Source organism: Eptatretus burgeri, chromosome 2 (assembly GCF_056783735.1).
Source record: "Eptatretus burgeri isolate ZD-2024b chromosome 2, Ebu_testis_v1, whole genome shotgun sequence".
Lineage (NCBI taxonomy): Eukaryota > Metazoa > Chordata > Myxini > Myxiniformes > Myxinidae > Eptatretus > Eptatretus burgeri.
This window is the reverse complement of record NC_140962.1, coordinates 69,990,404-70,018,264: the sequence shown is the minus strand read 5'-3', so window position 1 is coordinate 70,018,264 and position 27,861 is coordinate 69,990,404. Positions and strand designations below refer to the sequence as shown.

The following is a 27,861-nucleotide window of genomic DNA, read 5'->3' as shown; positions in this document are numbered from 1 at the left end:
CTTTCCTGCAAGTGTGGACGGTCGTGCAAACTCCCAGACTGCACGTGCCTTGCCAATAGCCTGAAGTCCACTGACATGTGCAAGTTGCGAACCTGCAGCAACCAGCCCGCTGATGTCGAGGAAGAGGTTGTAGACCTCGAGGACTCTGATGCTGATAACAGTGATGAAGACTAGACTACTGATCCATGGTGTGAATGTTTTGGCACAATCACAAGGACATTCTTGGCTTCAAATATGCATGAGTAAAACATAGTGTATAAACATGCCACAGTAGCGTGGTGAAATTTGGGTTATCATTAAATTTCACATTTTGGACGCTTGTTGGAACTAGGGCAGGGGAAGGGCAATTCCTTTAACTGTGGTAAAAACTTGTAAAATGTTCATAAATGTTTTTCTCATACAACATGTGCATGTTGTAGGCTACTGCGGTTCAGTAGCACTACCCAGGGAAATTGTATGACAATATTATAAATTAAAATGTACTGAAAATCACTAATCAGCAACATTTTGATAGGCACTATTGTTCGCCCCTTTCTGCCATAAAACAAATTCTGCCTTCAGGAATGACACAAAAGATTATTCGGATGATATAAATAAAGCATTTCAGACATGTATTTGTGGTTTGCAGTTCATTCTAGCCCCATGTGGAAGCAGCAATTGTATCATTAGTGAATGTTTCTGAGTTTGTCTTTTCGCTTTCATTATGCAGAGGGTGAGTACATTCCAGAGATGATAACTACCAATAAGCTGCCAGTCTGCAATGGTTATCACATCAAAATATGATCTATATATATATTGTTACGGCTGTGGAAATTCGCAAACCACCATTCAGGTCCCGTAGGTGAGATATCTCTTAAGTACATGTGTAGTTAGCCCCAAACCCTTTGTTTAGAGGGAATAAATGTGATTCATTCGGGCTGCGACACTTTGAGTCAGTCGTTTTTCTTTCTCTATCTTTTATTTCAAATAAAACCCAACGAGGACGCGCGGTGGGCTTTTCGCGCCATTCTTCTCCGCGCTTGGTGAGAGGGGAGAGAAGCGAGGGGAGGGCAGCTGGCGCTCGATTGGTGGATGCGCGGTGTGACGCGGCCAGGGAGGAGGAACGCCCCTCTTCGAGACCTTTCTCGAAGCGCCTCTAAGGGGGGTGGAGCAAAGAACGGGGCGGAGCAACAGGGCGGAGCTCCGAGGATATAAAAGTCGGGGACGGGTGAAGCAGTTTTGTCGATGCTCTTGCTTGGTGGATGCTCTTGCTTTGTGGTTGCTCTCATCTTCCGGCTCGCTCGTCCTGGTGGCCGCTGGCCGGGTCTTTTGTGGGGCAGTTGTAAGACCCCGCTGGCGCGAAGGAGCGTCCGCCATTCCCCTCTCCCGACTTTGGCCATCCACGTCCCCCCCCCCCACTCTATACGCGCCAGGATAGCGCCGAACACTCGGTCCGTGGCGTCGAGTGGCCAACAGTGAAGGCGCGAGGCATGCAGGAGAGGACTCGCCTACCACGCTCGGGCACGGAGTCGCAGCCAGACGGGACCCCGTCGATGAACGTCGGAGAGGGACTCGACACGCTCAGGGAAGTCGTGACTTCCATTTCTTTTGGGTTCTGTGTAAACGTGTGTGTGGGGCACCAGTCTGGTGAAGTAAAACTGTTTAAGTGATGCCGTGTGTCAGTCTTAGTCGGTTGTAGCTCTGCGTTGTCGTTGCTTTATTGTTTTTCTTCTCACATTTGCTTTTTGTTTGTGCATTATGGTTTGGCTGTATATGTGTGCTCTCCGTGTGTCGTGTGAATAAAGTGCTTGTGTGAACTTGTTCCCCGTTTCGCTGCGTCCTTCCCTTTGTTGAATCTCCATCTTGCTTCATGTATCGGGTTGGTAGTGGGCTTAATACGCCCAATAAGTAATTGGAACCGTCGAGGCCGACGATAACACCGCTCGGTTATCCCGATAGTACGGAACGGACCGCTTAAGCGGCCCGTGTCCGGAGTCGACCTGCGGCGAGGTGCGATCGCCCGGTTTACCATCCACGTGGGTATTGAGGTAGGTCGAGTTTGGCGAACAACCCTATCCCACGCGGGTGGCCGATTGGCACGATCGTGGTGAGGCCGAAAGGCCCACCCGTAACTAGCTCCCGGCGTTAGTCCGAGAGGGTCACGACAGAATTGTCCGTCCGGTGGGCGACGTGCCGCGATTCGAGTCACGTGGCCGTTCGCACGCCGGCGGGTGCGAATTCGCAACAATATATATATATATATATATATATATATATATATATATATATATATATATATATATATATATATATATATACATATACACACCAATTCAAAAATCATAACTAGGATTGGTTTTCCTTAGATGGTACTGACAAGTAGAATTTCTGGCCTGGGCCCATGGACTATTACAGGGACTTTCAGGAAGGAAAGCAGGGAATTTGAAGGAGGTGGGCTTGAGTGGATTATTGGGGATAGAAAAGATCGAGGATTTGGATGGGGGATGATAAGAGGTGGTGGTGAACAGCTGTTTTGAAGGCCTGGAGGAAAGAATGGGAATGAATAGAGTGAGGGAGTTTATTTCAAAGGCGGGAAAAAAGAGGAATGAAAGACAGAAGGTGAGCAGTGATTCGTGATTTTGGTAGTTTTACCAGAAGGGGGTTGTTGGCGGGCCTTGAGCGTCCTGCGGAAATGTGGGAGGGACAAATCGCAGAGGGCAGGGGGGGGCGAGGCTGGAGAGGAGACGGTAGAAGACAGAAAGACCACCGACCAACCTGTGGTGATTGAGTGAGAGGCCCAAAGACTCAGCCTCATTGCGGGAGATGCCAATTATCCGAAATGCCTTGGTTTCTACAGCGTGAAGCCGAGAAAGGTGGGAGGCAGGAGCACCAGCCCAGAGGGGAGAGCAGTACTCCATCAGGCTGCAAAAAAAGCTTTGTAAGTGGTCAGGAGCTCAGGTGGGCTGAGGAAGGACTTTGCACGACGGAGGATTTCGAGTCGGCGACTGGCGTTGTGGGCGAGGTTTGAAATGTGGCTTTCCCAGGAAAGGTCATGGCAGATAGTGAGACCCAGAAGCTTGAAAGAAAGGACTTCTTCCAGAGTATTGTTGAGAAAGTGGATGGGGGGGGGGGTTCTAAATGGTCCTTTCGAAGAGACATAGGGAGTGTGAGATTTGTCCGGATTGAAAGACATGTTCCACGTGTTGGACCAGTTTGTGATTTTATTCAGATCAGCAATGAGCGAAGAAGCTGCTGCTTGCCAGTCTGAGGGATGACCGATGGTACGGCAGAGGGTGGAGTCATCAGCAAAGAGATATAGAGGATTTTCCAGAGAGTCGGAGAGATCATTGATGAAAACCAGAAAAAGAACAGGGCCCAGAACGCTACCTTGAGGAACTCCAGCCTGGACAGGAAGAGGGGATGAGAGGACTCCATTTTGGGCCACACAGTGACTGCGACAGGAAAGGAAGTCTGCGAGCCATGAGTGGAGATGGTCTTGGATACCATAGGAAGAGAGTTTGGTGAGTAGTGCAGGGTGCCAGACTGTGTGAAAAGCACGTGATGTATCCAGGGATACAGCTCGGATTTCCTGTCTGGCATTGAGGGCTTCCATCCATTGTTGGGAGAGCAGAAGCAGCATATGCAGGGGAGAGTGACCTGGTCTGAAACAAAATTGATGATCAGAAATCAAGCCATTGGAGAAGAGGAAGGATTTCATGTCTGAAGCGATGATGGATTCCATAACCTTGCTGATGGTTGGGAGAAGGTTGATTGGTCTGTAGTTGCAGGGATGTGTTTTTGCACCTTTTTTGTGCAGGGCAGTGATGTTAGCAGATTTCCAAGCAGATGGCAGATGACCCTGAGCACATGAGAGGGTGAATAGAACAGAGAGAGGGTGAGCAACAGCAGAAGAGCAGGCTTTGAGGACACGTGGGCTGATGTCGTCTGGACCGGTTGCAGAATCTGAGTCGAGGTTTGACAGCAAGCTCTCCACCTTGTCAGGAGAAAAGGACACAGAGTCCAGGGAGAGTTGGGTGCGACTGGGTAATGTGGGTAGAGAAAGTGATGGGTTTTGGACACAAGATTTAGCTGCAAACACCGCGTTTAGGCATTCAGCTTTTTCACATGTGGTATCAGCAGTACTGCCATTTGAGGTAAGGGAGGGATGGAGGGGGAACATACACCAGAAACAGATTTGATTAGACGCCACCAGGATTTTGAGGAGGGAGAGAGGTTTGAGAGTTCAGACTTGAGGTTAGAAAGATGTTGTTTTCTGGCTCTCCTGAGGGAACACACTTGTTCCGAGCTTCATGGAAGGAACTGAGATTGCCCTCATTTGGGTTTGCTTTCCATGAGGCAAAGGCAAGTTGTTTCAGGACACCTGCCTCACCACATGCTTCAGTGAACCAAGGGCAGGAGGTAGGGTAGGACAACTGAAGACGAGAGGGGATAAATCTGTGCATGAGGGAGAGCAAGTTTCTTTGAAAGAATTCCCAGGTTGAGTTGATGTTGGAGAAAGTAGCGATAGGAGACCAGTCTGTAAGTTTGAGGGCTGCTTGGAGACCCTGCCAGTCGGCTTGAGTGAAATGCCAGACTCGACGGCGGTGAGGTGGTTCGCTGATAATAGCCAGAGAGATGTCCACTTTCACAAGGACGTGGTCAGAAGAACCGATTGGAGCAGAGGAAGGGCAGCAGATATTGTCAGGGAAATTTGTCAAAATCAGATCCAGAAGAGATGGAGTACCATTAGTTGAGATCCGGGTAGGGAAGTTGACCGATTGAGGCAGTTCCAATGAGCCGCAGAAAGCTTTTGCTGAGGTGCAATGACAGGTGAGAGAGGTACCCACACCTAGCCAACTGGCATGATGACAATTGAAGTCACCACATATGAGGAAGAGAGAGTTTGATTGAGAAGATAGAAGTTGGTTCATGCTTTCAGATAGTGAGGTGTAGATGGAGTCATCACTGTTAGGTGGATAGTACAGTACACATATAAACATGAGGTGGGAGTGGAGGGGAAGCCGTAGCCAGAGATATTCCTGGGGGTGTGGGGGAATGAGGGCAGTGCATGGAGAGTGAGGAATAGAATAGTGAGGGCAACTTTGGGAAGGATGAGTGAGGGGTTGAATGGAGGGAGAAAGTTGAGGGGGGAGCTTTTGAGAGAGGTGAGAGGGAGGCTTGGAGGGAGAAGAGTGGGATGGTTGCTTTGAGAGTTAGGGGTAAGAGGAGTGAGTTGGCACTGAAGTTGGAAAAAAAAGAATGGTTGATGGAAAGCGAGCATTCATAGCAAACTGAGGTTTTTAAAAGTTTTAGGTCAGTTATGCGATGAAACACATTTCTTTATGGATGCAATAAAGGCGAATTCAGAGAATGGAGAGAAGAAACGCTGTAACAGTCGGATTTTTTTAGGCAAGGTATGAAGGAAAGGTCGAATTGAGAGCAGTCTGTTTAAATAGCAGAAGAGCAGTGCATTATGGTACAGTAAAGAGTACCACACGTGTGAAAGAGGAAGATGAAGCATTATAAGAGATCGTTTTCGTTATTATTATTAATGTTTGAGAGAATTTTCAACAGATTAGGTCATGGAAGTGTTGTAGAAAAAAAATCGAGGAAGAAGAAGAAGAAGAAGAAGAAGAAGAAGAAGAATAAATCGGAGAAAGGTGGCGTTTTTTTGTTGTTTTTTTATTTAAGATAAAAATAGTGATTCGTTGGTAGGGATGGGGGACGTTAAGAAAGTGGGAAAGATAGAAATTGAAGATAATAGGGAGAAAAAACAAATAAACACGATCCTGCACTGAGGGGAACAAAGGGTAGGCCTGAAGCCTCAAGGATAGGCCTCAAGCACCCAGTATGACAAGTTCAACAAAATCTCACAAAATAGCACGATTTTTGAAACAAAACTGAACTAGGAACACAATAGCATGTCAGTGAGAAAATGAACTGTTAAAACGGGACAGATAATGACCGGAAACTTCACTTTGAGATCAGCAGGGAGCCCCCAAGGAGACCTGCCAACGCTCCAGACCCAGAACCATTAAACCAACACCAGGCATATGAAGTGGCATATGTCCTCCAAGTTAAACCAAAATGTAAAATCCTGAAGAAATACTGTACTTCTATTAATTATATAATTATTGATTCAAAGAAAATTGGAAAACAACATTTTCTATCATCTGTTTATATTGATGTCACCATTCATCAACCTTGAGGGAAAGAGGACATATTGAAGGGTTGGAGTTTCCACTTGAACAGGTAATGAATGTAGATCTGAAGAATCAATGCCAAACAAGTCTTCAGTCACCAAAAACTGAAAAATAATTAATTAATCGATGTTGAGAATATTTGCCAAACAAGGCTTGAATCACCAAAAACTGAAAATTAATTAATAACATGCAAATGCAGCAATGAGTTATTCAGGCTCCGATATCAGAAATACACCTGAGACGATGAGTTTTGATGTGAATATCTCCCAAGGTTTTAAAGTAAGTGTGAACCTCAGAGAGATATAGAAAAGTACAAGGCTAATTGTTGAATGAAATTAAATTTCTATTGTTCCAAAGGAGAATGTTGAGAAATAGGAGTTTTTGTTTTTCAAATGGAAAAAGTTTGCTGAGTTGATCTCATTACTAACACAAAACATCCTATTATCTAACCAACAAAGGCTACATAAAGCACAAACCACCAAACTACGACTGAATAATATAGTCGAAACACCAATACTACTCATTATTTTTATTTATATAAAACATGCGCACACGCGCACACACACACACACACACACACACACACACACACACACACACACACACACACCCACGCACACACACACACACACACACACACACACACACACACACACACACCATCAGCATGATCTATTCACTTTTTTAATGTCTTGTCATGAAACACTAATCAGTTGTTAGAGGAAAACAAACACTGACGCATGAATGATAGGGCTGGCAGGTCAGCCGAGAGGTTGCACACTCGTCCAACCTGGATTCTTATCCTGACCCAGCTACAAATTGTCACTCTGGTATTTTGCATGAAGGGTGAGGCTGATGGAAGTTTAAGATCCCACGATGTGGCTTCTAAGAATGAGTAAATTATCATCAGTACCCTGAACAAATTACAATGTCCTTCGCACTCAGCACAGTGTCCCTTCATTGGAGTCCATGATTGGTTATCATGTAGAAATGGTTCTCAACTCCTCGTGATATGCTTCAAAGCTCTGTAAGTAGTATGGGTCACTAATTATTCACGATCATCAATGGCAAATGGAGATGGCTATCCAACCAATTAAAAAATGAAAACAATTTAGAGGGGTCAGAAAATAGCGTGGGAATAAAACTAACAAAATCCTGGCAATTCTTGCATGGGTTTGAAGTGAAGGATTTTTAGGTTTTTTTGGTATTTTGTTCTTTAAAAGTTACCAATTAGTGATGAAACCCCATCAGGTTGATTGATCTGTGATTCTTGGGGAACCACTGTGTTTACTTAAGCTTTTGTGGCTATCTCACCATATATGTTGGTACAGCCTGTACAGATGCTCTCTTTCACTTAATCGGTGAAAAGATAATTATGTAAATATATATATATATATATATATATATATATATATATATATATATATATATATATATATATATATATATATATATATATATATATACACGTGTTGTACTTCATGTTTTATTGGATCATGTTTACTCGAAGCACCGGCTCCCTATGGGAGCCGTCAAGGGGATCATGTTATTATATTTATGCCTATTTTACTCCTAGGGGTCCCAGGATTACACACCCAAAAAATGGTTGCGATCGGTTCAGCAGTTTTTGCGGTACCTGGGGACAGACAGACAGACAGACAGACTGTGAATTGTAGTAAGATTTGCTTATCACTTTACCATTATTTAATACTCATTTATTTGTTAATTGTTTAATTCTCTGATTTAAATGTGTTTCTATTAATTTATTTCTTCGTATTTACTTGGATTTTACCTCCGATATTTAACCATGATCTTTTATACCCTCATTAACCCTCACCAAGCTCACCTCTTTCCTCCCATTACCGGGTTTCCTCCCGTTTCCTCGCCCACCTCTTCATTTAAAAGTATTTATTTATTTATGGGGTTTTTTTTATTTTCTAGTTCTAGCTCCTCCATGAGCCTCAAGTCTGCACACAAAAATCTCTAACAGTGATGCGGGTTGACCTTTAAAAACCTTTCTGCCATTCACTTTGTAACATAATAAACTGATATGTATGTTAATCTTCTTGAGCCCATCCCCCACATAGTGGGAGACAGGGTTCTGCAATTGTGTTTGTGTGCTTCTGTGTGTCAGTGTGTCTGTCCAGGCCATATTTTTTTTACTATTTGAGCTTTTATCATCAAATTTTCAACAAAGTTTCGTTATGAGAATATGGAAAATGCCAATTCATAATTTTTCAATTTTTTTGGGGGTTTTCGTAAAATTTAGTTTGAATACAAAGCAGACACGGACAGGCTTTGCATTTCGACATGATTTCTAGTTTATGAATGTTGTCCATATCCATTGATTTTTGAAACTGTTTTTCATCTGTCACTGTTAACTGTAAAAAAAAAAAAGTTTTACCCTTCCTGATAATGAATGTGTTAAATGCTCTCCATCTTCTTCTTATTCTTTTTCTTCGATTTTAATGGTCCCAATTATTCCAACCACTTTGACCTTGAGGGATCGGCCAGGGAACGTTTTTGCCCCAAGCCTTGGACAAACCGGATGGCCAGGTCTGATGTTTGATTAAAGGTGGCAGGAATTTGTTTAGCCAGGTAGTCAGCACTATCAATTCCGAAAAGACATCATATGATCTGTAACGTCCACCATCAACCGGCAGATGGAGTCCGACAGTTTAACATACTTAAGATAGACGCTGCACATAGATTAATGTCTGGCTCTGCATGTGAAACACCAGGATGACTGTTTATAGCTTGGTAGGGATTCTAACCCAGGCTAGACAGGTCAGAAGTGAGGACATATACCTCGAAGCTCTCCTGCTAGCCCATCTTGATTGAAATACTGCATTTCTGTTATATGTCTGTTTTTTTTTTTTAAACTCAGACAAGGAAGCGGGTTTCGTGTCATCCAGCCACCACGTACTTTTTCTCTGTCAAAACCAAACCAACTCAAGGCATCTAACCGACTCCCTAGCAGAAGCAAAAAAAAGGCTTCATTACCTCACAATAGGCAGATGTTTTACACAGGCACATACGCTGCTGCTAGAAATCTAGTACACATCTTGAACTGACCCATGAGTTTTTGAACAGCTCTCAGGAATGACTTGGAAAAACATGAATTACATTGAAGACGACTGAAAATTCCATCATCCCAGCCCACGAATAATAAACCTCTAAAAACAAGAGTCCTTGGTTATTAAGAGCAATGTATATTTGGAATGTGGGAGGGGGAGGGTGTTACGTAAACCTTGAACAAGTGGCTGCTATCACACCTTTCTACAGCTTACATCACCATATCCGTGAAAAGTAAAATGAAGAGCAGGTTGTTTAGAGTAAGCAGTACCCTATCTTTTTGGGGGTTTTTTTGAAAAGTTTCTCTGGCATCAATTATGTGGAGTGTGTTCGTCAATTCAGGACATAATCTATTAAAGAACTCAAATCAACTCCCTCCCAGCAACCTGCTATTGAAGATGCACGAGCATCAAGTTGAACTCCGAATCTGTAAACACCGTTATGCATCAAAAGAGGCGACGAGATGCTTGTCGACTCTCCTTTATACACATACATCACAACAACAAATAGAAAGAAAATGTGGTGGAGATTATTTCATCATTTTTATGAACTCTATTCCATTAAATTAATTTATCCCTTAAATATGGAACGCAAGTCTTCTAAATAACTGCCTCTTTTACGGCCCCAATTTTTTTTTCCACCTTATCGAGGAGTCGGCCTGGGAAGTTTTCGGACCGTCGTGCACAAACTGGCTGGCCAGGGCTTGATGGTTCACTTAGAGGTGGAAATTTAGAATTTGGCCAGGATGTTGAAGATAACTTGTGTACTCTTCGTCAAAGACACCATGGGACATCTAACATCTACCAACTCATGCTGGCAGATGAGATAACCAGCTTAACATCCATTCAATGGCTGGCACACTTTGTGATGCAACATCCTTGCTTGCAAAGCATCAATCCAGAAAGCTGCAGTTGAGTCAGGAATCGAACACAGACTAGATAGCTGAGAGATAATATTCCACCTCTGGGTGATACTGTCAGATCTCCTACCTTCATGTTCAACGCGGTCATTCTATATTTCTATTTATTATGTACTTTTGAGTTAAACATTAGATAAGGCTTTAAAGAGTAAAAAGCTATTGATGCTGGTCAAAAAGAAACAAGAAAAAAAAATTTGGCGGGAAAAGTTTACAGATGGAGTATTCCGACAGTGCACCGATCTGTATCTGTCTGGACGCAATAAACATGAGGCTAAAATAATCTTAAAACACGACCGATAAGAAAAATAAATCAGTATCAAACATTGATGTACAATAGATAATTATGATCATAACTTATTTTGCAGAAATGCTGGGTTGCATAATACACGGCAGTGCTGATGATGCATTGCCCCATGTAGGTCAGAGCAGAAACTTGGAAATTGTTCAGGGTGTCGGCGGTAACTCACCTCCTCTTTGTTCGATAAACCATGGTATCTTTAACGTTTACCATCTAATGTTAGCAGATGGGACACTCGGTTTAACATCCATCCAACGGACGGCATACACATTGATGTGCTGTCCTGCCTGTGAAACACCAGGATGAGGGTTTATAGCTACAACGGGATTCAAACGCAGGCTGGACAGCTCAGAGGTGAGTGTGCATACGAGCAATCCTGCCCCTCCACAAGGCTTTACCTTCCTCCATCTCACTTTATTGGTTGTGAACTGACGTGGAACATTTCAGTGAAATTCCCCCCCCCCCCCCCAAAAAAAAAATTCCAAAAATTGTAAGATGTTCTAATAAGGAAAAGTATTGTGTTGAAAACGTCATGATGATTAATTAAGTCATTGCCATCGATAATGAGGAGAATTTTAAAAATTCAGCTACCCTCAGAAACTCAGGTTCAACTTTGCAGGCTAAAATTCACAACTGTTTCTTTAATATGATCAGCTGAAGTTTACTCCTCTTTGTGCCCTTTTGTGGAACTTCTTCCTCGTTTCCATTTGGTCCTGCTTTTATTTCCAGTCCTGCGTAGTTGTGTCGCATTAGTGTGCCATGTCCACCTCTACGTAAAATGCTGACCCAGCGAGCACACTGATGTTGGTCCAACATTCCAATCGACCTTCCAACCTTTGCCAATGTTGGACCAACGTCGGTGTGCAAATAGGGGAGTTTGCACACTCTCCTTAAGAGCAATCAATGATGGCATTCTCTGACACGTTATTGCCTCCACCACCAAAGTTGGATGGAGGTTATGTTTCTGCTCCTGTCTGGCAGTCTGTTGGGTCGCCGAAATTGGTGACTCTTATTGTCAGTAATTCTGTCTGTTCGTTTGGATGTTTGTTTGGATGTTTGTTTGGATGTTTGTTCGTTTGTCATCAGCATAATTGGTAGTAAACATGGGCGGATTTTGACCAAACTCGGGTGGTAGGTACATCTTATGACCTAGTGCTTTGGGAATTGTGATGGTTGCTAGGGATGCTTTGGTTCCTTAGCAACAACCGAAAAACCTTTAAAACTGATACCGTTCACGTGAAATCAATTCCGAAAGCCATTATCCCATGTAGCGTTATGAAATTTGGCACGAATGATCTACAGGTGATGCTCTATCAAATGTATTCCGGTTTTTGTGATATATGGAATACTTTACCCGCAGCGCCCCCTACAATTAGGGTATGCGCGAAAATTGAAGGCCCCCTAGCGACCAGGTGAGTGCATCGATACGAATGAAACTTTGCAGGTTCATGGTACTCAATGAGTACTACAACTTTGCCTCAGGACATATTGACCGATTTCGCTTAGGTCAGGGGTCAAAGGTCAATTAGTGCAAAAATCGATAATATGCGAGAGCTGGAGGTGCCTTCGCCAAATGCTACTCCTCCTAGGGTTATGGTCGAATGGTCATGAACATTCACACTAATCGTCTGGAATACATTGTGCACAAACGATTGAGCCGGATTTTCGATTTAGATGTTTGCTCACCCACAGCAGCCCCTTGAACTTTGGGGATTTCAGATTTCAAACCGCATTTTCGGTACTTTTCATTCAAATGGATACCGAGTAGTTATCTGTAGATGGAACTGGATGAGATTTGATATTCATAATCTTAAGGTGATTACCTATCCGCAATATGACATCCATTTTGCTCTATATCTTATAGTTTCCATGCTCGGCGACCCATCGCCGCCGACTGGCTTGTCTGTTTGTTTGTCTGTCTGTGAGTAGGATATCTCAAAATGTTGTGGACGGATTCGGACGAAACTTGGTGGATAGGTTGGGTGTGCGACGAGGAAGAATGGATTCAATTTTGTATACCATATCTACACTGGCAGGGTGGCCCAGAGGTATGCACACTTGCCTCTAAGCTATCTAACGTGGTTTGAATCTCGGGCCAGCTATAAACTATCATCCCAGGGCAGGGTGATTCATCAATGGGTGTGCCATCCATCTGACTAGGCATCCTGTCTGCCAGCATTATTTGGTTAACCATAAACATCCCACGGTGTCCTTTGCAAACAGTAGGTGAGCTATTACCAACACCCTGAATAAATTCCAAATTCCTGCCCTGATTTCCTGAGTCAGAGTGGCGATCCAAGCAGGAGTGTATCCTTGTAATTGCAGCTGCTTCAGCATCACCAATGCTCCTCATAGGCCATGATTGATGATGATGATGATGATGACGATGATGATCTAGACTTATGGAAGAGTGAGGAAAAAGAGAAGGTGAAAGCCAACACATTCACATTGGGGTAGTGGCACAACAGGCAGCTACAACAATCAAGGGAATGGACAAACTGGAAAAGGATGAGAGGGAAGGAAATAGAGTAACCTGCAAGAAAGGGTTTGGGATGTAGTGGGGGTTTATGGGGTTGGAAGAAATCACTGGTTGGGATTGAGGAAGACCAGATATTATGGTCTGCTGCCAACTTGAAGTGCTGTAGGGAGGGGTAGGATTGAACTGACTCAGGAAGGTGATTCGAAAAGCAGATGAAGAGATGACCAATGGAGTGAGGGTGAGCAGTAAACTAGGATGTTTGGGGGTGGGGGGGGTCACAAGGAAGTGGTTAATGAAAGAAGCTGTATGACCTGAATGTACTCAGGTGAGATGTATGGATGAAATAGCAGAGGAAGCTACACTTGCCACCTGCCAGCCTGGGTATGGTGTACAAAAAATTTACAAACACAATTAAGTGTGTCTCCTGAGCTGGTATTTTTGCACGAGCTTCCTTTCCTGATTCTACTTTTTTTTCTCTCAAAATGCAGCTCAAGGTTCCAAAACTTCTGCTTCTTTGCTGTAACATGGGACTTTAAAGATGACCTAATTTATTCCAGAATTCTCAACACGCATGCACAGAAACCTCTAGAAACAGCGGTATTCGGGGCACCCTCATGTATATTGTGTGTGTGAGAGACAAGGATTTTTACCTAAAATGGTTCACAAAGCTTATAAAAAAAAAAGCTGAAAATATTTGGAAAAGCACCTGAGAGAAAGGGGTGTGCATCTGCACACCGAAAGAGTTGGAGAAGAATGTTATATCATCAAAAGGGCAGCTATCGGTCCTACAAACTCCTGATGATGTGGGCTGCTGCAAGGCCCAATTAGAAGGGAGTGTGCTACCCAAAACCCTGATGGATCACTACCAGCAAATGGACTTTCAACCTTGTGGGAATGCTTCCTGCAAACGAGGCAGACTTGCTGATTTAGTTAATGGATACCTGCAATTGGAAAGACGATGCTGTGCATCATTACCAAGTAACGGTAAACAACTCCTCGATAAAGGACATCTTCACTACATGAAAATACACAAAGCTTGTATATCTGGATTGGCTGACTGATCACCGATGGGGGGGACATAACTTTGAGTTGTGAATTTGCAGGATATGTTAAAAAAAATAAACTTTTAAAATAATGATATTTACTATTAATCATGTTGTGGTGGGGGGGGGGGGGATGAGAGCCTTGAGGGCTGTTATAAATATATTGCTCATTTGGTTCAGGGCCACAAAAGGAATTGTGCTAGATTTTTGCATCTATTGCTCAAAGGAGAAGTGTGTGTGTGTGTGTGTGTGTGTGTGTGTGTGTGTGTGTGTGTGTGTGTGTGTGTGTGTGTGTGTGTGTGTGTGTGTGTGTGTGTGTGTGTGTGTGTGTGTGTGTGTGTGTGTGTGTGCTTATATCCACTGCCACTGTTCACTTGTATTAACAGGTAATGCTATGAACTCAATACCTCTCATTCCCGACTATTTGTCATTATTTCCTGTATTCCCATGCATCGATTTGCGTCCATGAATACAACAATTATGGTTCACCATTTTGTAATTGCCACTCTTTCGTTTAAATGCTGAAATTACATTTTGATTACTATTTCACTTACAGATTTTGCGAAAGTAGCGGCAGGTTCATTGCCCCAGTTCATTGAACCGAGTCACTGAAAACGCATACACGACGCATACGCAAAAGACACTGTTTGCATTCAAACCTCATTTTGAAAGTCCTGTTTTACCAACATAGCAGCGAGTATGACTTGTACAAATCTGTAATACAGTACCACCGAGATAAACAATATCATAGCTAGTTCTGTGTTCAAGGGTCTGAATGTAGCATATCATTTTTAGCCACTAATTTTGTGCAATTGGTCTTCAAAGTATTTGTTTTTAAGGATCCACCATGCTTCTCCTGTCCATCAGAAGGCTTACCAAATAAATATTCAACCAGAATCGTTATGCTTAACATCTTCATCAATATTGTTTCCATATATTAGACGATCATCATAAATGAGTTACATCATCCATGGATGATACAAAAGTGGTTACTGGACTTTTGTATAGCTGGGATTAGAGGTTCATGCACTTCACTCTGTTGGCTTACTCAACATATGAACAAAGAGATAAAATTATTGTTTATACCTTATTTCTGTGCCAGGTTGTTGCTTTCTCATAAAATTGGTCTATCGTGAGATAGATGCGAGTGAGAGAAAATGAACGTGTTGGATGGTGTGCAAGCATCAGAATATCTTCATCTCCCCCAAAATACCCATGATGATCCGCAACACCCAGAGCGTTTTCTTTATTGTATCTGTACCGATGTAAAAAAGCGGATTCTCTCCCACTGGCCTTGTCCTGCGTGCAATTCACATCCAAACTCATTCAAGAACCTTGGATAACTGTCACAAAAACAACTCACCACGACCAATGTAGATGTATCGTGGGTAGCGGTCGCAGCGATGGCGTACTACATCCAAATCATTGCTTTGAGAGGCGTAGCGTTGAGTCACAATTCCTAGGGCACAAAGAAAAGTGATGCAATCCGGGATGAAACGAAAAACGAGGTTTTTCTTCCTGTTCAGAACTTAACTGAAACAACATTTATCTATCAAGTCTTGCATTCAACCCACCAACAATGACAACTCGGAAAATAAAAAAAAACAACATACATAACCATCACAAATTGCACAGGTAATATAGGAACCAACCTTTACCAATAAAAACAACTTTTCAAAGACAATTTCCAAAACAGGTATTTCTGATCTGACTTTTCTCAAAAATAATCTCTTATTTATTTATTTATTTATTTATTTATTTATTCATTCATTCTTTTGCACCAACAATGACTTCGACACTCTAAGGCTGTTATGGGAACAAAGTGGTTTTTTTTTTTTAAAACGAGGTGTTGTAAACAATTCGAAAAACAATCTTGGAAGTAATACATTAATTATAAACGTATTGAGTCATGTTGTATTGAGTGTCCGCAAAGGAGTGGCTTGACAAACAATCTCAATAACAAGATATACATTTGCATCGTTTGTTTACACACTTTGACACATGAAGTATGAGTAGTACTACCACAAAAGAATGTCACCACAATGACTCGTTAGTGAGATAACAAGAAGGTAAAATCTGGGTGCTAAAGGAATGGACTGTCAGGATAACCTCGAGGTATGTATACTCTGAGTCATCTATAGCCTGGGTTCGAATCCCGACCCAGCAATAAACTGTCATCCTGGCGTCTCGCAGGCAAGGAGAAGCATCATTGTGCATGCCATCCCTCAGACGGACGTTAAACTGGACATCTCGTCTGCCGGAATGAGTTGGTAGAGGTTAAGGATCCCACGGTGTCTTTCACGACGAGAAGGCAAGTACCTGCACATTCGGTGAAATAGCCTGCGTCAGAGTGATGACCAGTCCTGCATTGAGCAATGGTACATATGAATGAAACCAAAATGAATGCCAAAGAGATGTGCAGGTATCATGGTGTGCTGGGTACACATGTACAGCATACCACGCGTGATAATTACGAGTCCCAGCAGTACCAGGTGGGCAGCGCGCACCATCCCAGGAGTTAAACACGCTCGAGATGCCTAGAGAATGGAAAATATTATTTTACAAAAGGGAGCTCGAAAATTGTTGAAACTTTACAGCACGGGACCAGAAGTTCGGCAGCCGAGGTCGTTCGATCTGAAGCGTCCCCGGGTATGGTTTTTATCCTCGAGTTACTCTTATAGAGGGGTCGGCGATGCCCCCTCCCTCCATCCTTGCGGCGCTTCAAAGTGGCGACGAGACCCGGGACGTTCTCGCGCCGGGGGGCACACGGGCGCCAACCGGACTGCGCGGGCGTTTCGTGCACCGCGGGGGTCAGGACCTCTCAGACACGCTTTGAAGTGGTTTTCCATCATCACAATGTGACTGCACGGCGATAGATGGTGCTCCTCATGAGTATCGAACTGAACGCACACACCGGTTCAGCTCAACAGCTATGCTACTTTATGCCCTGTGATGTGAATTTGTTGTGAACTTGGCCTATGGTATTGAGGAAGAAGTTCAACAGAAGTTGGAGGAAACCTTCATTCACAGCTGCGACTCCAACAGCCGACTCAAAATCTTGCAAAAAGCATTTTTACATTCACTTCTTTGCAAATGCAATTGACATCAAATCCCTAAAACCTTATGAATGTGTTGCCCTTACCATTCCACCCTTCCAGAATATGGCACCAAATAGAACGGCATTGCTTTGCTTGGCCTGTACAGCTGTACTCATAGTCATACGTGATGTCGAACATGAACCAACATTAATAACAATGTGTTCCCTTGTAAGGAACTTCTATGTAGGACTGCAAGAGGACTCGAGTCGGCCTACGAAAGCCTGTGCTATTATTACCAACCTATGGTTGTTTGTCCGCACTCTATGCTTTCTTAAATGCTTGAGCATCAAGCAAAGAAGCAGCTCGTGCCATTTTAAAAGTTTTTGATATGATTCGGCAGGGATTCGAACTACCAACATTGGTGACATCACAGGCTCAGAGCAGACATTCTAATCATTATCCCACAGAGTATGGTCAATCATAGACCTCTCACCTGAATGTATGTTAGTATTATTTATTATTAATATGATTTTGAACGTGTTGCTCTTAAATCTAATACTGCTTCAATGGCCCCAATTACTCCCATTTCCTTGTGGGGTCAGCCTGGAAACGTTTTTGGCACAAGACCTTCACGACACGGTTGGCGGGACATTCGACTAAAGGTGGTTAGAATTTTAAAATTTGTCCAGGGTGACGTTGATAAATCACCTCCTCTTCTCGAAACACAGTGGAATCTTTAATGTTCACTGTGTAATGCTGGTGGATGGGACACCCGGCTTAATGCTCATCCAAGGGATCAATCCAATAGTGTATAGTCAAACCCAGACTAGACTGCAAAAAGGTAAGTGCGTGACCTTTGCACCATCCTGTTGAGCAGCTCATGGATTGCTTTTAAAATGCGATTAAAGCTAACACCCTGTGCTAAGTGGAGATCTTTGAGGACCCACGACGCTGTGTCGCACACACGCACTAAACATAATGTGGAGATTAATGATCGTACGGAAGGACTTTTCAAAAAGTTATGCAGTCGAAATACTAATGACATACTAAAAACATGAAGGTTTAAATATTTCATTTTACTACAGCCAAAACACACCAGTGCTGAAATATTTCAATTTAAGACAGACTGAAAACACCAAGATTTAAATATTTCATTTTATGATAGACTCAAAACACTAATGTTTAAATATTTCATTTTACTACAGCCTACAAACACCAATTTTTAAATATTTCATTTTAAGACAGACTGAAAACACCAAGGTTTAAATATTTCATTTTAATACAGCTTAAAAGCACCAAGTTTTAAATATTTCATTTTACTGCAGAATAAAAACACCAAGGTTTAAACATTTCATTTTACTACAGACAAGAAGCACCAAGGTTTATATATTTCATTGAAGATAGACTAAAGACACCAAGGTTTAAATATTTCATTTAACATAGACTAAAAACACCAAGGTTTAAATATTTCATTTTACTACAGCCTAAAATCACTAATGTTTAAATATTTAATTTTATGACAGACTAAAACGACCAAGGTTTAAATATTTCATTTTCCTGCAGAATAAAAACACCAAGGTTTAAATATTTCATTTTCCTGCAGAATAAAAACACGAAGGTTTAAATATCTCATTTTACTAGACTAAAAACACCAGGTTTAAACATTTCATTTAACATAGACTAAAAACACCAAGGTTTAAATATTTCATTTAAGATAGATTAAAACACCAAGGTTTAAATATTTCATTTAAGATAGATTAAAACACCAAGGTTTAAATATTTCATTTTACTACAGCCTAAAATCACCAATGTTTAAATATTTCATTTTATGACAGACTAAAACGACCAAGGTTTAAATATTTCATTTTCCTGCAGAATAAAAACACCAAGGTTAAATATCTCATTTTACTATAGGCTAAAAACACCAGGTTTAAATATTTCATTTAAGATAGACCAAAAACACCAAGGTTTAAATATTTCATTTAAGTTAGACTAAAAACACCAAGGTTTAAATATTTCATTTTACTACAGCCAATTTACTACAGTCATTTTATTTTTTTTTTTTATTTTTTTTTTTTTTTTTATTTTTTTACAGCCATTTTACTACAGTCATTTTACTACAGCCAAAAAAAATTTTATTCAGCCAAAAAACACCAATGTTGAAATATTTCATTTTCAGACAGACTGAAAACAATAAGGTTTAAATATCTCATTTTACTATAGACTAAAAACACCAGGTTTAAATATTTCATTTAAGTTAGACTAAAAACACCAAGGTTTAAATATTTCATTTTACTACAGCCAAAAAACACCAATGTTGAAATATTTCATTTTCAGACAGACTGAAAACAACAAGGTTTAAATATTTCATTTTACTACAGCCTAAAAACACCAAGGTTTAAATATTTCATTTTCAGACAGCCTAAAAACACCAAGGTTTAAATATTTCATTTTACTGCAGACTAAAAACACCAAGGTTAAGATATTTCATTTTATTACAACCGAAAAACACAAAGGTTTAAATATTTCATTGAAGATAGACTAAAGACACCAAGGTTTAAATATTTCATTTTATGACAGACAAAAAACACGAATATATCAATAGCATTAGCTGGTGGACGAACATCAAAGATCCCATGATGTCTTTCACAAAGAGTAGGTGCACCTTGCACAAGTTACAAATTCCTGCCCGAACTACACCTCCGGTGGAGCAATGCAGTGCTTCATGGAGTATCCAGGGATGACCAGTTGCTGCACTATTCAGAGGGAATGTCAGTCAAAGATAGCCAGTCCATTGATGGTCCGGAAAGAAGAGAGAGTGCGCCATAGTTTTGAGGGAACGTTAAACTAAAAATTGCACCTTTGTGGAGACTGAAGGTCCTTTTGGTGAAAAGTCCTTTGCCGATACCATGGCCAAATTTTAAGTTTGTGTTTCCTATAATTCTCTGGTCTGCCGTAGATGACCTTCATTGTTCTCAAAGACACTCACACCTCGCAAACAATTATGAAAGGGCAACAAACACCATCAACCTCTGTGTATGAATCGTGCATGCCTGCTATTCATTCCCAAATGAATTCGTAATCCCTTTTAATGAGGACATCAATAACCAAAGAACAATAGACATGACAGACAAAGTTTGATTCCATTATTTCCTCTGAAATTCGTATGACTTGCACAACATACTTTAAAACCTAAGGTACGAGCACATAATAAACAAACCTCGTAAATAATCCCTTTCTTGATAACTTATCTGGGTAGAGTTAATATCACCAATATTATTATTTTCCGTTTGACTGCGCTGAGTCAAGATTGCATACACTGTCTGAAGCGAAACACACTCATCTTCTCCAGCATGTGTGAAATCTCATTAAAGCTCACCCAATCCATCTAATCCATTTTCCCACACTATCCTCCTGCTGAGTTCCCCACCTTCTTGGCCTCATCTTATCACTGGCTGCCTTTGATCAGCCCCTCCATCACCATGAGATCGATCTTATCTCTGTGAGCTCATGGCTCCTTGGTGTCTACACACACACACACACACACACACACACACACACACACACACACACACACACACACACACACACACACACACACACACCCCCTCTGTAAAATTAACAACTTACCTCCAATTATTATTTTTTTCTTTGAAGGCTTCATTAGTGCGATAGCACGTTTTTATTAATGGAAAAAAACATATATTGTTTTTTTTCACATGGGTAAAGCATCCTTGGCAATCTCAGTTTCAGACTATATGTTCTTACTCGACTACAAGTTTGCATAAAACCTTTTTATACATTGCCCGAGTTCTACAAGCCACAAAATCTGAGATTAGCTTTAAGCATTTCCAATGTATCTGCAATCCTCTCTTTTCAAGAAAGAAAAATACGGAGCAATCCTTAAGACCTTAATTTTTATGAAACAATTAGGTCTTTATTTGGAATTATTTTAACAATCTATTTTCTATGGGTTATGGCAAGAACCATCCAATAATCATGTGCACGGAGTCCTGGTGAAGCATTTTTCAACAATTTGCAGGACACAATGACCTAAAGTGCCCCTTAGAAAATCCTTCATGCACCTTTGCTAAACATCCTCTGCATTTCTTGAGAGGAGGCCAGAAGCATTACATTTTCTGCCATTCTGTTGAATAACTTTTGGTGGCCTCTCAGCATTATGGAGCCACACAATTTATTTTTAAGTTGAGTTTAACTTGCTTTGTTTGGCTGCCCATGGCCTGAAAAAATTGCTCATAGGTAGAATACTCACCTTTTAGTTGTCTAGTCTGTGGTCGACTCTTGATAGAATAGGATCCGATGACAAGCTGTCATTCTGTTGTTTTGGTGACAAGACGTAGCACCAGAGAACGCTGTCATTTTGGAGGCTTTAATTCCACCATCCCATTTGGCAATACTTAATTGTGCTTGTTCATATGAATAAACCCATGCTACTTTTTGAAAGTAATATGAAATTCTGTGCTGGTACTCTGGTTAAATTCCGAATTATTTCCCTATCAATGATACATTTACTGTGGTCCTTGTTTCGAGGAAGTGGTCAATGTTTATAGGAAATGGCCACCAATGTGGCCCTTGATTTTTGGAAGCTGCTCCTGCAGCACCCTCTGTCCTCTGCAGATGAGGTACCTGGGCATGCCTCAGGGCAAATAACTAATGAAGTAATGCTGGGATAAATGGGAGAATATGTCAAAGGGGTGGAGTACTTCAGGCATTGTTGTGCTGAAGATAAATGGAGATTAATCACAACACAAATTCATTATCCCGTTTCTTATGATTTGAAGATGGGAGAATGTCTCTCTCATTAGAATACGTACGACTTTGAAAATGACGTATGAAAGCTAAGGAGGCCTTTTGCACATGTGCTGTGCGTGCCTTTTCAGTGACTCGTTTATGTTCACTGGGCACTTTCAACATGCTGTTACTAGTGCAAAAATCTGTAATTCAAAGAGTCTTTTCAACATAATTTTCAGCTTTTCGATGAAGGCGGAGCAGTAATTTAAAAATGGTTAACCATAATTGTTCTGTTCATGAATGCAAATCGGACTCATGGAAATATCGGATTATTAGAAATATTCGTGGATGATGTGAGTCGGGTTCCCATAATTTCCTGTTAATACAAGCTAGCGTCTGCAGTGGATATATAAACACACGCACACATACATACACACACACACACACACACACACACACACACACACACACACACACACACACACACACACACACACACACACATAGACAGGCATCTGCATGGAAGTCGAAAGACTGAGGTGCTACCTGTTTTTGGCAAAGGTAAGATCAAGCTACACAGTGGAAATATGAAGAAGAAAAAATGGAGCAAAGAGAAGAAAGAAATCATCTTTCAATGCCAGGTCCATTCAGCCCATCAGCTTTGGGGGATGAAAGGTAGGGGGAAATGATTCATGGAACAGTTGTGGAAAACAAAACTGGCCAGCAAATTCGAGACAGCCCCATTCTAAAAATTAATAAATAAATAAAAATGATAAAAGAGAAAACAAACAGAGCCAGAAAACAAATGGCAGAAGATGTGAAGAGAATGGAAGTCGAGGAGTCGCCGAGAGGTGGACAGAGGGAGAGTGAGGAGGTGACCATATGGGCATGTGGAGTGGCTTGGCGGCAAAACTGGGGCTTGGAATGTGGTGTGGAATCAGAGACCCAACGGCGGGGATGACAAGTGATGGAAGGAGGGGATACGGACACACAGCAGGGAGAGGAATGGTCCCAACCCATTGACATGGACCGGGAGGCACTTGCACCGGCAGGGAGGATAAGGATGGGAGTGGTAGATCTTGATGGGCATGAAGAGGAAGAACAACAGAATGAAGGAGAGGAGAAAGAGGAATATAAAGTGCAGGGAGAGGCAGATAATGATGGGCAGGAAGAGGAGGGAGAATTTTATTTTTTATGAAGTCGCCCCAAACAAGGCATAAAGCTACTCGAGGTAAGGGGATTAGAAAGAAAAAGAAGAAGAGGAAAAGTTGGCAAAACCTTCACCTACTCCTGCAACAAGGAAACCTCATCACAGGACCAATGTGCAGGAGGGGGTAATTCGGCCAGGCGGAAAAATAAATTTTCCTGCACCCATTGGGCATTTTTGGGAGACACCATCTCCATACTGGATGGCCATTGGCTCCTGAAGGGAGCTCATCCACCCTTTATCAGGTGTTGGTTTTCATCCTGGCAGGGTGTCACAGTCATCCTCCACACTAGCAAAGCCAGTAAGGGGTGTCAGTTTCGTCGCCGACAACCTGACCATGTGGCAGATAGCACTGGGTTATATGTTACCAGTGGCAATCAATCCCAAAAGATTGACCTGACTGTAAATGAATGCCAGAATGGGGGAAAGGAAGAAGACAAGGAAGATGAAGAGCAGCAAGAACTGGAGGAAGAGCTGGTAAACAAAACAGAGATGAGATTGACACCTCTCAGGGAAAGACCACAACTCTACAAGATAGAAAAATAACAAAAAGACAAAATATTTGTGAGAAAAAATAACACAGCACTCAGAAAAATCAACACCATGGGCTTTGCAGCAGCCTTGCTCATTCAAGGAAAAGTGATAAGCAAACATCGCTGCAAGAAAAATAAATCATGCTCTGCAGACAAAGACCAAGTACCACCATGGAAATGAAGATGACTGAACAGAGAACAACTGAGAAAGGAAACAAGACAAATACAGCAGTTTATATGAGAAAACAGAAGTCCAAAGCTATGAAAGAGAATCATATACATATATATATATATATATATATATATATATATATATATATATATATATATATATATATATATATATATATATATATATATATATATATATATATATATGTATAAATATGTTCTTCTTCTTCTTCTTTCGGCTGTTCCCGTTAGGGGTCGCCACAGCGGATCATCCGTATGATCCGCATAGTGATTTGGCACATGTTTTACGCCGGATGCCCTTCCTGACGCAACCCTGGTCGCCTCTTGCGACACAGGGATATGGTACACCTATTTAACCGGGGTATACACCGGCCCAGTATACTGGTACTCATTTCGCCGACCTCGGAAGGATGACAGGCTGAGTCAACCCCCTGGTGTATTAATTCAGTGGCCCAACAGGGCTTGAACTCAGGACCTTTTGGATCCCAAGCCGCTGCCCTAACCACTGCGCCAACACCAGGCTATTAAATATATATAAATATATATAAATATATATATAAATATATATATAAATATAAATATATATAAATATATATATCAACATATATATATATATATATATATATATATATATATATATATATATATATATAGATATATATATATATATATATATATATATATATATATATATATATATGTATATATATATATACACTGAGGACAAAGACCTCGAGGTAATGGTTCCTGAAAACAGACTCAAAATAGAAATGATAGCCAGGAAGATTATTAAAAAACTATGACAAAGTTAACAAAGGGCGACAATAAAACTAGTTGTTTGAAAACAACCCGAAAAGATAATGCCGCAAACTAAGGGAACACAAGCAAGATGTAGCAAACCCCCCAGAGAAGGATAGACTTGAAAACTTTTGGAAAGGATCGATGAATACACAAAATAACAGAATAAGGAGGTGTATTCGATCCAAAACTTGAAAAAGAAAAAGCAACACATAAAGGAAATGCACCAATTGATACTTGATGAAGATTTTTTTTTTAAACAACTTCCAACTAGAAAGAGCAATCAGAGATTGCAGACCCTTGCCAGAACTTGTTTTGTGTGGCATTTGTGTACAGGTGTGTTACGTAATTAATGAGATAATTAGAACTGCCACTATATAACTGCTGGAAATGATGACCGGGTACAAAGATGTCCGCTTTGATGCAACCCCCCACGTTGATGAACACCTGACCCTGACCCATGGCATTTTTCATTATTATTCAACTGAATTTAGAATGGGATTAAAATAAATTCAATTCAAATCAAATGGAATACAAAATATGTACAGTGCTGCATTGGAGTCATCAGAATGAACTCAAACAAGCAAAAAAGCAAAGATGAAGTCATCAGGAGGAACCTGGATCAGATTTGCATTTCAGCTGCTTCTCTTCTGCACTCAAATCCATCCAGGCACAGCGAAGTGAGCCTTTTTCAAAAAAATAAAATAAAATAAAAAAGATCCTAGATCAAAAAATAAAATAATTACGGCTGTAAGACCATGTGTCCAATAAAGTTGAAATTTAAAACTTGTATTCCACATCACTACTAACTCATAATTGTGAAGTTTCATGTCAATTGATTAAGTGGTTCCAGAGAAAACATTATTTATTATTTTTCTTCAGTCCAAAATGGCTATCAAACCAGGTGACATCAATTATTCCTCAACAAAATTGAACACCTATGGCTTGGGGAACATTTGTGTGAAGTTTCCCCTCTATCTGTGGAGCCATTCTGGAGAAGAAGATTTTTTTTTTTTGGTTTGAAGGTCAATCCAATATGGCTGCCAAACCATGTGACCAATGACATCATAAGTGTGAACCTTTTGTTACTCATGAATAGGTGGTCATACTTGTAAAGTTTTGCATCGATCTGTTCAGCCACTTCAGAGAAGAAGATTTTTGAAGGTTTTTTTAAATAAAACAATACGGCTGCCGAATCATATGACTAATGACATCATCAAAAAAAAAAATTCTATGAAACATTTCATCCCTAGATGAGCCTCAAAAATTGTCATTCTGATTATATGGAGCGTTCTACATATGCACTTCTGACGTCATCATAAAGGCACCTATGATGTCATTAAAAAAATCACACTTATTCCCCATGCGGAGTACTTACCCTGTGCCAAGTTTAAATTTTTTCTTTGGTGCGGCTTCAGAGATACAGAGGTCCAAAATTTTCCCATTTTTCCAACATGAGTGCCACACCACGTGACCTATGACGTCATAATTATGATTAAAACATTCTACATGAGTAGTTGCAACTATTCTGAAGATTTCCTCTCAATCTGTCAAGTGATTGCAGAGAAAAACACAAAAGTTCTGTGTGGACAAGCAAACAAACAAACAAATGAAATTGCTCGTTGAGCAAGGAATTGCCGGAATAACTTTGTCATATCTCCATGATCTCTGAAAAAAACAAAAACCTGGAAATTAATTTGGTTCTTATAAGTCGATAGTGCTACTGTTTAATGAGTTATGGCACTTAGTTTGGTCATGATCATAACTTGGAAGTCAATCGGACTTTAAATGGCGTTTTTATCGCAATTTGAAAGTTTTGACCCTACCCCCCCTGACATTCGACCCCCAACCGCTAAGAAGGGTGTTGGTGTGACACCCCAATGAGACATACAGTTGGATGCAGAATTTGAAGATGCACATTTTGAATTTGGTTTGAAGTCGATACGACCATTTTAGCGGACGTTATTGCGAAAATAAGAATTTCGGTTTTTCGGTGACCTTGACCTTGACTGTTGACCTAAATTCACCAAAAACGACAAGTTTCTAAGTTGGACCATGGCCGATGTCTGTACCCAGTTTGGTCATGATCGCTGAAATGGAGTGGCTGCTACAGGGTAAAGAAACACACAAACAAGCAGACAGACAGACAGACACACAGAATGACACACACAACCGACCAACATAATTGCCAAAATCCGAAGGATTCTGGCAATTAACAAACGGACCAAAACACAATACTCTCTTCTTCAGCAAGGGTAAAAATGCCAAATTTTATTAACCTTGGCCTGTATGGAATTTCATACTTTCAGCGAAAGCAGCGTGATACTCTCCATAACCACTACACTCTAGCATTCCACAAATTTATCAAAAGGGAGGAGGTATTGGATGAGTGGCTCACAGAAGGTAACACATTCCTCATTCCAAAATCTGAAGAAACCCAACTACCTCACAAGTATAAAGCAGCAACGTGTTCACCAACAACATTCAAACTTCTGACAGTAATTATCACTGAAATGATGTACCACCACCTAACACAACAAGGTGGCCTGGAGGCAGAACAGAAGGGATGTAAAAGAGGATCCTATGAAACAAGCCCACACTCAAAAACTGTAAAATGAGAAGAACCCCATTATCCATAACCTGGATACATCACAAGCTTTTAATAGTGTCTAATATTCATTGATGATAAAATGCATGCAATTATAAAATATCAACTCCTGAAAAATCAAATGGATTGAGAAAGTAATGGAGCTATGGGATACCACATTGATACTGCAGCACTTGGAAGGAAAGATCGAAATACCAAGAGTGAAGATATGTCTCGGGATCTTCCAGGGTGATAGCATTTTGCCCGTCCTGTTTTTGCCTGGCACTGGACCCACCGCCCAACCTTATTAATGACCAAGGACACGGATACACCCCAACATCCAAGAAGAGAGTGTCCAAAGAGACAGGAAAGGTGACATCTGCTGTCCATGGATGAACTAAAACTCTTTGCAGCAAATGACAAAAAAATTGGTGGAACAACTGAAATTAGTGAAACGGTACTCTCATGACATCCAAGTGGAATTTAGCCGAGATAACTGTGCCAAGTGCACATTCATATTAGGTAAATCAACAAAAATGGACAACAACAACAAAAAAATCGAGCTAGATACAAACAATACAGGAAATAGAAAATGAAGCATCATGCAAATACCTCGGCGAAGAAGATGGCCACCAAATATGTCACAAACAATTGCCAAATAATACCTGTGTAGAACGAGGCTGATCCTGAAAACACATCTCACCCCAAGAAGGAAAATCAAAGCCATCAACCAACTGTCAGTACCAGTATTCCAATAA

General features: G+C 41.1%; 1 protein-coding gene across 3 annotated transcripts in view; it reads right to left on the bottom strand.

The window, feature by feature from the left end:
- Window positions 1-16,641, bottom strand: part of LOC147032257 (uncharacterized) — a 99,514-nt gene extending 82,873 nt beyond the window's left edge. For 2 of the 3 annotated variants that reach the window (XM_085869683.1, XM_085869682.1), the window contains exon 1: window positions 15,360-15,455. Coding sequence is in view for 1 of the 3 variants with exons in the window: in XM_085869681.1 (XP_085725807.1) it covers window positions 15,360-15,455; window positions 16,455-16,506 (148 nt within the window). In the remaining 2 variants the exon portion in view is untranslated. Of the gene's footprint in view, window positions 1-15,359; window positions 15,456-16,454 lie in introns of those variants that run through there. The other variant, XM_085869681.1, reaches the window with a different exon arrangement.
- Between the last annotated feature and the right edge of the window lie 11,220 nt (window positions 16,642-27,861).